General features: G+C 47.7%; 1 protein-coding gene across 4 annotated transcripts in view; it reads right to left on the reverse strand.

The window, feature by feature from the left end:
- Positions 1-2,769: 2,769 nt before the first annotated feature.
- The window catches only part of rassf7a (Ras association domain family member 7a), a 28,478-nt gene continuing 18,408 nt past the window's right edge, over positions 2,770-12,839 (reverse strand). For 3 of the 4 annotated variants that reach the window (XM_018765758.2, XM_018765759.2, XM_018765757.2), the window contains exons 3-7: positions 8,224-8,387; positions 7,030-7,919; positions 5,202-5,337; positions 4,326-4,436; positions 2,770-3,029 (exon numbers count right to left, since the gene is read on the reverse strand). In XM_018765758.2, the coding sequence (XP_018621274.2) occupies positions 2,998-3,029; positions 4,326-4,436; positions 5,202-5,337; positions 7,030-7,919; positions 8,224-8,326 (1,272 nt within the window). In that variant the 5' untranslated portion in view covers positions 8,327-8,387 and the 3' untranslated portion in view covers positions 2,770-2,997. The remainder of the gene's footprint in view (positions 3,030-4,325; positions 4,437-5,201; positions 5,338-7,029; positions 7,920-8,223; positions 8,388-12,839) is intronic. The other variant, XM_018765760.2, reaches the window with a different exon arrangement.

The raw sequence follows: 12,839 nt of genomic DNA on the forward strand, positions 1-12,839 counted from the left end.
TTTTAAGTTTTTACTTATACAGCCATATAGTATCTTTCTGTGCCATAAGCTGTTCGGCCAGTTTATTTTTTATAGTCGGGAATGTTAATAACTAGTGTTCCGTAACCAGGGTTTTGTTAACTGGGCTTCCATTGATGAGCTTCTGCTTGTTCCTTCTAGAACGAGGAGCTTTTCCAGCCTTGTAACTGCGGGACACTCAAAGTCCCTGGTCAAAGTGCGCCGGTGTCTCGACATCGGTGTGTGATGTGTGGAAACATTTCTCTCTTTCTATATTCCATTTGAAAGATTGATGTGACGTTCCAAGTTGCCCCTTGCGACCCCGCGTTCCATTCCCTTTCACTGTTCATTTGTCACTTACTTTATTACGTTGTTTACCGGGTGTGTTCGTCCTAAATGGCATAGATTTTAGTCAGTTGTACAAACAGACATATTAGAGATGCCAGTCAACTTTGACACACACATGTCCCAGTTGAGTTCACAGTGATACAAGCTGCAGTGTAATTTTTACTGTGGCATCGTGCTCCTTTTACTGTGCCCGTTGTTCCTATGATATTTATAGGTTGTACTAAATCAGACTGTACTGTTCGCTCGAGTATCGCTGTTGGGGGGGAAAAAATGCGATGGAAACACTTTCAGTGAAACTCCAGCACTCTGTGTGTGTTTCAGGTGACACGGAAGACTTCCTTCGGTCTCGCTGTGTTGCGTAATTGTTAGCGTTGGTGCGTGATGGTAATCACGGTAAAAATGTGCACCGGCTGTTACTGCCATTAGCGTCGCCCTCGGGTTCATCTTGTTCGCAGGGCTCCACGGGAAGGCCGCGTTTCTCACTTGTGACGCACGCATGTCGAGTTGCATCGAGGCTCTCGCTACATGCGGGACAGCGGTGAGCGCGGCGGCACAGGACAGCCGCCGTTATCATCCATAAGGAATTTTGCCACGATGACACTAGATGCTGTAAAACTCCTGAGCTCAGAGGTGGTCCAGTGGGACCAGTTCTGGCAGCTCACGCACATAGTAGTTTCCCTTTCATTCAATCCTATTGAATGATTTATTTTGTGGCATTTAACTTTCCAAAGTTCTCCCAGTTGGGAATCTGCATCCTTGCAGGTTAGACTTAAACGCAGCAGCACTCGCCACCTCCCTCCGCTCTTCGTTCTTTATTCCACATCTCTTCCGGTGTCAACCCAAGAGATCCAAGTCCCGCTCAGCTTGGCTCGATGTTCGGATTTATTTCTCCAGCTAAAGCCAGACTCTCCCTCGTCTTATCGCCCATAATCCGTTTCAGATAATTAATGAGTCTCGGAGCTGCGTGACCTGTAGCCCTTGGCTGCAAACACAGCCACGCTGCTGCTGCTGCTTGTTGTGTCGCAGAGTGAAGCGGAACCCACCGGTGTCACTGGCCGGCAGATTGATCCCAGAGACTGTGACTGGAAAAAGGAGCGACAAAACATGCAAATATGTTTAGTGGGGAAATGCGGACTTTTTCTTGGTTCGGTGCTGTAAGAAATTTGTAGGAAAACCCCCAAACACCAAAGACAAATATTTGCTCTGTGTGTGGTCCCTTCTGTGGTATGTGTTCCGCTGCAGCTGTGAAGATTGTTCGCTGCATTCGTCACCTGCCGTGTTTATTTTGCTGGACAAACAAAAGAATTTGAGCAGAGTCCAGCGGAGCCTGATGGTGCGTCGAAGGTCCGCAGAGAAACGTTTGTCGTCGAGTCAGTTAATGGTTCACAAGACGCTCTGTTGTCCTGTTAGGCCGTACTTTTGACCCAGGAGAGACGCGAGGACATGGTGAACAAGGATTGTGACGCTTGCCTCCTCCTGCTTTGAACAAGAGTCATCTCAAGAAGACAACGGGTGTAAAGATGTCTCAGTTTCAGAGGAAACATCTTATTTATGGACTAGGTGGTACTTTAACAGAAAAAACTACCTAAGGAGGACTGTTTTCCAAAAGGAATATGGAGAGTTACTGTACGATTTCCGGATCTCAGAATATGCCTTTTTTCGTTAAAATGTTTGCTTCTGTAAGTCTGCACACTTCAAAAGTACAACAAGGACAAATACACAATTTTTGCTTAAGTCTAAAAACTGATACTGAGGCTGTACCATCCAGCCATCATCAATAACCGCTTGTTCGGTCCAGAGTTGCAGTGGTTCAGAGTCTAGCCTAGAAGCACGGGGGGTGAGGCAGGTTACACCCAGAACGGGATGCCAGTCCATCACAGGACAATAACACACACACACACACACACACACACAGGACAGTAAAGACTCGCATACGTTGAGACCAACTTGCATATTCACTGATTGAACAATCACCTGTAAAACCTTTGGTTTTTACACCCATAAGTGCCTGACACCTTGAAATAATCCTGGCCACTGGTGAAAACGAGGTGTTTTTAAGGTAGATAAACTATTTATACCGCAGAAAGGATATGGCTGGCCCCTGTCAACGCAGATAATGACTTTGAAAACACTGAAGCACTGCTGTAAAAACCCAAGTCCCGGCACTGCAAAGCCCCGCCCACCCTATATTTAATCTCCTCATTTCCCTCACAGCTGTCGTCCCCAGCTCCTATCTCTCAGGATGAGAGCAAGAATGTATTTCCTGATGACTTATAAATGCTCCCTGCCTTGGAAAATCCCGGGTTTGCCGCTGGACCCTTTGTGAAAATGGGGTGGTCGGTTAGTGTTGCATTGTGGGACAACCAAAGGGCCATGAGAGAATGGCAAAACCTGCAAGAACTCATTAAGGAACGAAGCACATGATATGTCTAAAAGACAGTCATCTTTATTATATTTATATATACAGTCATTTTTGTAAATGTTTTAATACAATATTTTACAGTAAATACATACTCCACAATGTAGAAAAATTTGCAAATATATATGTGTACACATAAAAATTACAATAATGGTAATAGTTAGAAGGGCATGGTTTGAATAGTATATGGTGAAATAAACTGTACAGTGGTCCTTGGGCCTGTGGTCCCTGTTTTATCTCCATGACGACTCTCTGGATGTCAGGACTGCAAGACACACAAAAATAACGAATGACGCTTCCATTCTTTGGTTGCATAATACACTTGCGCTAAGGTGACGCAGCCAGGACGGAAAAACAAAAGAGGATAAGGGCACAGAGAAGGAGCCTCTGAAATCTGGCTGTCACCCCTTCCTGATATCTGAAGAGCCTTTGTCTCATGCATCAGAGAGAGCCCAAAATTTCCCAGCGTCCGAGAGAGAAAGAGGGGGGAGAGGGAGAGAGAGGAACCCCTTGAGCTGCCAGGCTGTCAGACCAAATCATGTCCAACTGCTACTGAGGAGTCTGGGCCAGGACCAGCACTGTCGATGACCTTGCTTTAACCGCACTCGCTTGGTGGACCCACAACAGATGCAGCAAATTTGTCAGGGTGCGTAAGAACGGCATGAGCGCGTCTTCCAAATTTCATGACGGGGGAACCGGAGGCCCAAGGTAAGTCTGAGGCCTGCATGAAGCCTTGAGGGAGACAGACGCTGATGCGCTTCCTCTGCCTCGCCAAAAAACATTCTCACTTATTTGCACAGCGGTGTCAGCCAAGAATTAGACACGCGATCCAAAGAGCGCGTCGACCGCACACTACCGGAGCAGCTGGAAGGGGGTCGTGTATCACTGTGCTTTCTACACCGGCCACAGGCACCACCTCTAGAGTCAATGTACCCTGGTTACGGGGTAAACACTGCAGGCACCTTCAGTCAGATGCTTCCTCATTCCTAGAGAGCACAAAATATGTCCTTGAACAGTTTACTGTTTTTCATCATGAAATAAGCATAAGCACTATGTAGCAGTGTAGTGTGTTCAGCAGGAAAGGCTGAAATTAATACTGTCTTTCTGCACAGAGAAGTGTAATTCAGCGGCTCACACAAGTGCAGTTTGGACTGACGTGAAAGTTCCTGTCCTGAATCATTAGTCCAAAAGAAACAGGCTCTTCTCGGCCCTGATTCCCAGAACTGGAGAAATGGATGAACTTGTTACTCTGTTACTCCTCCTTGAACCTGGAGCCTCCAGGAGCACAGAATGACTGATGGGAAAGGCTGAGAGCTGTGAATTGGAGAGATGCAGGCAGACAGCGAAGGGAGAAACAGAACCAAGGGATTCCTGGAGCAGCCAAGAAGAACTCGGAGAGGGAGCAGGAGCGCAGCCGTACACATACACAGACCCAGCGGCCCCAACCGGAACAAGACCATCATGCAACTGCAAGGAACCAGGTTGAAGGGGCCTGGCTTAGTGCTGACGGCTGACAGGGGAGCAGGCGAGCAGGCAGAAGCAGAGTCTCACACATACACACCCTCTGGGTTGAGGCTGGACACGAGGGGGTTCTGCAGGTTGCGGGGGTTCCCCAGAAAGTGCTTGGCCGTTGGACGGGGTGGCGACTCTGTGGTGTACTGGACAGGGCCTGCTAGGGAACAGGACAGGTAAAGACTAAGGGTACTACCCTATTACACAGCTCATGGCAGTGGGCTGTAAAGCAGTAGCACACAACACACTCCACACAAGGGCAAATGTAACCTGTTTACTTTCTCTTCAATTAGTCTCCAAAAATTTCAGGGAAGCACAGATTATTAATTCTGGTAAAAGATGAATAAACCAGGGAAGGCACAGTAGGGCAGCGAGTAGTATTGCCACCTCACAGCGTCAGAGGTTCGAATCCAGCTTAGTCTGTATGGAGTTTGCATAAACTCTCCATGTTTGTGTGGTTTTCTCCCACAGTCCAAAGATCTGTGCTCAGATAGACTGGTGATGCTAAATCCTCCATAGCATGCGTGTGTGGCTTCCATGTGATGGACCGGCGTCCCATCCAGGGCGTAGCCCCCCACCCTGACTTGCACCCAGTGATTCCAGGATAGACCGCAGACCCCCACGACCCTGACCAGGACAAGCAGTAACTTCTTTACATTCACACTCACCTGCCATTTGTTGATGACAGAACTTAGTGCACCTTTGTGTGCCATCAGCAGATCATTATGAATATGTGGATGTCAGAATCTGTATCTAGGTGTGTCTACATCTCTGTATGAGTGTGTATGTTTGTTTTGGTCTACATGCATTTGTATTTCTCTGTATGCATTTGGACCTGTACACACGTGTTTATGGGTGTGTTTATCTCTGTCCTAGCCTGCAACCGCAGGCGTCGACAAGCCGCGGCCCATTACTGCGCGCTTACCACTGTTGCTATAGCCCTCCAGCTGCTCCGGGTGCGAAGACGACGGCACAGGGGGCACACCCGTCTGCTGGATGAACTGCTGAAGGTTACACTGACGGATCTCCTTGTTCAGTTCGTCCATCTCTTCATTCCTCTCCTGGGGGAGAATGCGAGGGTCGGTTTAGCAGTGAAACTTGTGGGTGCTGTTCAAGGTTCTCCAACTCCTTCATCCTTAATGTGTTTTCTTGCAGGTAACAGGGTGCAAGACTGGCGCAGAAAGTTATTACTACAAAGTGCTGCAGTGCAGCCACACCTGTCAGTACTTATCAAACGATATAATAAAACCAATCAAACCAACAATGGGAATTTTGTTGTTATTTTTAAGCTCAGTATGAGCTCACTCCTCTGATCTCGTGTTCTTCCCCTGGTGCATTTCTCAGAGGAGCCACATGGCGGCAGCACCGTCCTCAGGTTTCATCTCATGTGTGCAGTGACACAATCACCTGCTCAAACTGGGACACTTCATCAAACACAGAATGCACTCCCCTACATTCTTTTCAATTTACTCACTGGATTACAACAACATCATAACAACTAGCAGCTCAAGACAGTGCCCGCGGTGGGATGAGGCAGTGCAAGGGACCAAGGATACTAAGGACCCCATGGGAACTGGGTTCAGGATTGCCGAAGGTGGTCGGAGTGTTCAGGCACCTCCTACCACAGATGCTGGAGCGGCTTTAAATAGCACTACACCATATTCTGACATGTGCACATATGGCTGAGTTAGTTAATAGCTCATGAAAAGAGGAGAGCAGGAGCAACCATGGTAGATCAACGGCCGCTGAGCTTGTACCTCAGACCACATGGGGACCCTTTACAGTGCTTGGGTTCAGTTCAACAACCCTCTTTGTTCACAACACTGTCACGTATTTAGTCATTAACGAAGGAGCCACACAGGTGCTGAACAAGTTTATCTTCACATAGGCCCACAACTGCTTTTTTGTTCACTGCCCTTATCGTTAAAATGTGACAGACCTGAGTCACACCAGGATAAAAGTAGGTGGTGAAGGACCGGAAGGTTTGGGTGTGTTGTGATACAGGTCAGGTTTATGCAAACAGCATCAAGTGTGTATTCTGAAAGCAAGCCTGAAAACCTTGCTGGTACCGAACACACATAGACAAAGCCTAACTCACCTGGGCTGAAAAAGCCACACACACAGTCTTTATTATGTCTTAAATAAAAACAATAAGTTCAGACCGTAAGCTTCTGAATCAGTGGGAAAGTGCACTTTAACATGATAAGACTCCTTATCAGTGTGTACTGGCTGGGCCAGTTGAGCAAGACACCTGAGAAAAGCACAATAAAGCACGTTTTTAATGTGAGAAAAGTTCAAAATGTTAAAGGGTAGCATAGAAGAATATAAAATATATGCATTATGATTAATTACGATTGCCTCAACGAACAGCTGGTGTAGTGGTGAGAGGCACTGCCTTACAATCCAACAACGCAACTTAGTACCCTTGATCAAGATACTTACCCTGAATTAATACAGTAAAAATTATCCAGCTGTATAAACGGGTAAATCAGCTTAATGAACAAACATTCAAAGTAACTGGTGGAAAGTTTCAGATAAATAATAACACTTGGCTGCTTCTCAGCTGCTTTTAAAAAAGTGACTCAAATCTTTCAAATTTAATTGCTTAAACTCAGCAAAAATGCTAAACATTTTACTAATTAATGTTAGATACTCTGCTTCAGATGGGAGAAGCAGAGACTTTCCTGGGACCCGAACACATGACCTTTTTGTTGCCTAACACTGCAACGCTCCGGTCTCCATTCCCTGCTCACCTTAAGCAGCGCGTCGGCTTTGCCCAACGCCTGCTCCGTCTCGGACAGCGAAGCCTCCAGCTCGGCCCCTTGCCGTTGCTGACTCTGAAGCTTGGCTCTCACCATACCGAGGGACTCCTCGGGGCCGGCCTGAGCTGGACCGGGTCGGGACTTGGTCCGACGGCTCTCCTGTTGGATCTCGCGCTCCAGGTGGGCAGAGCGGGTGGCGCAGTCGTGCAGCCGCCGGTTGCAGTCGTCCATAGACGTGCGCAACTCGGCCAGGTGTCGCCGCAGCCCTCGTTCGCGTTCCCCCTCTGCACGGAGTTCCTCCTCCAAAGCGGCCTCGCGGCCCAGTTCGGCGTGGTTCTTCCGCACCACCTGCTCCAGCCGGTCCAGCTCCTCCTGCAAGCGAGGATCTGGCCCAGGGGGACGCTCCCACACCAACACTTCTCCCTCCACTGTTGTTAGCTGCATCTCCAGCTCACGCAGCTGTTCCTGCTGCTGCAGGATGAGCCGGAACAAGTCCTCTTTGGATAAACCTGCCGAGAAGGCAGGCCCGGGAGTGGGGCCTGGCAGACAGGGCGAAGCCCTCATCTCAGATGAGTCTCGGGGTGACTTTTTAAAATTCTTCACTTTGCTTTGGGGTGAGCTGGAGGGGCCCAGGTTAAAGGTGTGGGCTTTTCTGGGCTCTCGACGCTTGGGAGGCTCCGGCTCAGAGGGTCTGGGCAGGACAGGCCCTCGTTCCGTGTTGAGCGCCTCGCTGCTGCTGGGCCCGGTGCGCCGCAGGAAGAATTGCACTTCATTACCCTGCTGCCCAAGCTTCACCAGCGACTCTAGAGGCCTCTCATCAGCCAGTAGCTGTCGTTCTGTGTCCCGCAGCTTCTGGATCAGAACATACCGCCCCGTCTGCCCTGGAAGGAAATGGGCAAGTCAGAACTGGCGGCCGAGAGACACTCACACAGGTCTGTCCTGCTGCAGTTCTCGTCCTCGCACACAAATCTGCTATTTTCATTATTCTGTCACTTGTGTTTTCATCACCTGTCTTTACTGTAAATATAGAGTCGAGGAAAAGCTTTTAAAACAGGCTTTTTGTTTCACAGTTGCTTTGCTGCTTTGTTCGACGGAGGTAGAGAAAAGCGGAGTAAGAGAGACACAAAAAGCTAAGAAGGTGACAGACGGTAAGAAGAAGCAGAGGAAGAGAAGCCAGGTGCTCACCAATGGCTTGGGCGAGAGCGATGACCACATCCTGGCAGGATGTCTCTTCAGAGAGGCCACACACCACCCGCACCACTCCATCCACCCACACCTTGAGCTCCATGTCCAGCAGGAGGCTCGCAAGGCTCTGCAGGATGTCACCGCCACATGGCACTGGCCCCACCCTGCGTGGAGAAAAGTCACAGGCCTGATGAAGACACGGTTGCAAAGCTCTCTTCGCACAGTAAACGCACCTTCCAAACACAGGCTGATCAGGGCTGATGAGGTCAGAAAACTATTCCATTAGGGAAAAAGTGATTTTGATATTTAAACAATGACACAAATCAATAAGTAAACATTTTCGCACTGCAGTAAAAAACACAAACTTCATGCCAGTTTTAACAGATACTAACATCCTTTGTGATCAGTTTATAAACTGTCAGAAAAAGGGACACATTGGAAGCCTTGGTACCTGCACCGTGAGAAGAAGGTGAGCGAATTCAATCGCCAACGTCACTCTGCACACGGAACGCGTCTCTTGTATTTTGTTTACTTTACTGACCTGCTACCATTACTGATGTCATGGTTTTGCAGCCAAGCACCTCCATTCTGCACTTTTCAACATATGTTTGCACCATGACCACAATCTGCTCGCACAGATCCTGTGCCCCCCCCACTCCTCGGTCTGGATGCGTCCCCGACTGACACCGGCTTGGAAACGCAACAGCAACAGTGCACGGCTGATTTGCTTAAAAACTGTTTTGACAGATGCCTGCCAGAGAACGAAACACAGCGAATGAGTGGCAACTGATTGCCGTGACATGATCCCACGACTCTGTGTCATGACAAGACCTGACTGGAGACAGTGAGAGGGTCATGAAGGGGGCAGCGGAGCAGGGGTGCTGAGGGTGACAGCTGTCAGTCATTAGCTCCAGGATACACCACTTCAATTAAAAGGCAATTCAAAGAATATAGGCGTGGCTTTGCCTTCCTGCAACACAACATAGATCTGCAACCACACACACACACACACACACACACACACACACACACACACACACACACACACACACACACCTGACTGATGTTCCAGGTTCAGAAGTTGTTTGCATCGTTTATTACCTGTCAGCATGAGTCCGATGGATTGGGGTCAATTCAAATTTCACGTGTCTGGTTAGACTAAGTCACATCAAACTGTATAAATTATCAGGTGTGACTTCTCGAAATGCATCTGATTTACTGCGTTTTGATCAACTTTATTCTCCAGGCGTCACACACTGCACATGACTCAACATGTTGCTGTCATATACACTGTTTCGGTTTTGCTTTAACTCACTCTGTTTGGTCATTCAAGTATAGCTTTTTATGACAGGTATGTAAAAAGTGAAAAACAATGTTGTTATCTCGCATTCAGGGTCCTGCGCCATTCCGGAGGATCACACTCTACAGAGCAGTGTAGAAAATGTATTATTTATAAACCAATAGGGAAGACTAATCATAGCTGATCACTTGATTATCGTTCCCTGATCTTGGTAATGCGAGTTACACTTTTTTAGGGACTTGCTCCAGCAGGCAGGAAGAAGAGATGTCAGACCAGACAATCACCTTTCACACAGCCAGGAGAAGCTTGAACAGAAGGTGTACAGGTGAGGTATTTGAGGGGAATTTGTGGCACAACCTGAGTGGGAATGACTGTCACCCTGAAGGTCCTTGCAGGCTTTCTGCTTCTGCCTTGAGCTGCATACCACACACAGCACCACATAAACACGGTAGTACACCGTTACACAAAGTATGCGTAGTACAAGAAAATGATAGTTAAGTTATTGTTTCACTTCAAGAGATCTACAGGTGCAATGAATGTAAATACAGAAGAATGTGCGCGCACACACACACATACACACACGGAGCAACAAGGACCGGTTACTGTTACACACTGTGTATGTTATAATTGTGCATGGTAAACAGATTTTGCCAGTGAAAAAAATTCAGCTTAGAAGGTCGCACAAAAACAGAAAGAACGAGGCTTCGGTCCAATTCTTAGTTTTTTTTTTACTGTTCTATGTCCCCTTTCGGTGAATGTTTCCGCAAAGTGTCACCCTCCCGTAAGCAGCTGGTATCGGGCAGAATGTCTTGGAATGTCACCTTACAGGCCTGTGACACAGGACAGGAGAGAAAAACTTTTTTACACGCAGGATTCCTGACACACACGCACAAAGTCAGAACTATATCAGGGCCGGGAGCTGTGCATTGAGCTGCAATGTGGTGGCTGCCATCTCTTTGAGAAGGGGGTATCTATGCTGTTAGACCTCACATGTTCACTTCCCCCTCATCATTGTCTCTGAGCTGCTCCATTTGCGGTCTTTCTGGACTCGCTGCACACAGTATTGACACTCCTTGGGAAGAGCAGAGTGCTGCACACAGGACTACCTTTAACTGCACAGAGTACTCTTGCACTCTTAGAGGCATCAGCACTTCTTAAGACCGGAATGTTGGGAAATACCTAAAATTAGCTGGTTACAATATGCAAATCCCAACCACACTGACCAAATTCTGCACGGTGCACTGTGGAGGATGCTGCGTGGGAGCGGGTCACATGATGGCCAACAATTACCGCACGATGTGACGGGTACAGTATTGACGGTGTAGTATACAGTGTTCACTGTGTAGTGTGTAACATGCTCTCTGGGGTCTGTGATCAAAGATTGTGTGTTTTCCAGAGGGCACCCTTCTCCTTAGCCACCCACAGCAATGATTAACCAACTGGCATTCCTGTGGCCTGAAACCTGCTCTCTCACACACATACCCACAAGCACAGACAGCGCTTCCCCTGTCCTTTGCCTCCAAGGTTAGATCATTCAACTTATTGTTAATCATTAACACGCTGATAACCAGGTAGTCGACACCAGTCCCCAGCGAGTCTTATGTTACAAATCCTGCTACCCAAAGCTACTTCTGAGTAGAAAAAGAAAAACGGGGAACATATGTGCGCTTAATTGGTACAAGATGTGCCGATCAGTTCAGCTTTTGCTTGTGTCCTGTGAAAACACACCCAACAGACCAGAGTGAAGTGAAAAACAATGAGAAAGAGCAGATGGAGAACTTCTGATCGGTGCCTAACAGCTGCAGCAACCAGCCGGCGTGAGTGTGAAGGAGGTGCCGAGGAAAACTGACACTCCCCAGTGCAGAACATGTTCTCAGCTTTAGTCACTACTCTCTGTGTTCATACAGTCCTCGCCTACACAAAGTAGGGAATCAATTACTGCTATTCATCAGGGGCACGGCCCGGGGATGAGGGGAGGCCCGCTATCAGAATGTCAGTTCCATCTAAAAGGTGTCTGCAGTCCAACTGCATTGAGAAACATCCGGCGTTTCCCAGGTGTGGCGACATATGGACCATGTCTGGGCACAAGTACAACGCTGGCATGAACTCAAGCAGGAGTCAAGGCCTCTGGTGTAAAGAGGTGGGTCCTTTCACACAGAGTATATGCAGCATCACTGTTTCCAGCTCCACGGGATGGTAAGAGGAGCACAAACACCACCAGCCAGCTCCACAGCCTTTACGCTTCGATGCCTGCTGCGCAGCAGCTCCATAACCCATTACGACAACATCACATGTTGGGAACATGTTGATTCTGTGCAGCTCGGCATGCGCTTTTTCCCTCTGAACTAATTACAGAGATGGATGTGGTTTATGGCAGTACAACGTACAGTTTTCATGCAACAACATGTTCCGCCATGAAGTGCATTGCGTGCCTGCCTCCGCTGCTGCATTCGGAGTTCAGGATTCACAGTACGTCCAATGAGCGTCTAGAGTCGTGCTTCTCATCACACAACCTTTGACACCAAACGCTCCGGTCCAGTAAAGTCAGTACAAAAAACAAAATGATGGCACACCTGAAAAACTAAAACCAGAAATAAATCATCATAAAAATCACAGGGGGGAGCAGAGCACATCCTTGTGAAACAGTTCATAATTATTATTTATAATCAATGAAGACTAGCCTTACTTCACTGCCTATATTTCACTCAACTGTCTGTTTACTGCATATTTATTGCGGAATTGAACCAGTGGCTTTTGTCACTGCTCACTGCATGTATGCTACTGTATGTTTTGTCCATTTATCTACCTGTCTGTTGTAAAATTATAAAATTGTCCCATAAATGTAATAACAAATTTCACGTGGACCATATTTGGTTTTACAGGTATCTGCTTGTGCAAGGCCATGTATGGTGCTTCACAGGTCCAGCACAGCACCTGCAAACAAATAATGCTGTTACGTCTCTGTGTCTGCGGAGTAAAACAGAAATGTGGTACCACATAAATGGACACTCGGGGACATCAGTCATGGAACCAGTGTGTCTCAGTCTTTCACACACTTTTAGAGCATGAAACAAAGCTTTCATCACGGCGCCTTTGTTCACGTGGAGCACAAACTGCTCAGCGAGGGAACTGGCCAGACAAAAGCCCAGGGCAGTGATTTCAGAGGAGAACTTCAAACACCAAACACTCATAAAAAAACACAGGAAGCAACGTGTCTGCTGGGGAACAATGTGAAAAGGAAGGTGAAATGGGGAGGTCCCCGTGAAACTGGATCTGACATCTCAGAATGGATCTGTTAATAAACTTTACTATCAGA

This window comes from Scleropages formosus, chromosome 5 (assembly GCF_900964775.1).
Source record: "Scleropages formosus chromosome 5, fSclFor1.1, whole genome shotgun sequence".
NCBI lineage: Eukaryota > Metazoa > Chordata > Actinopteri > Osteoglossiformes > Osteoglossidae > Scleropages > Scleropages formosus.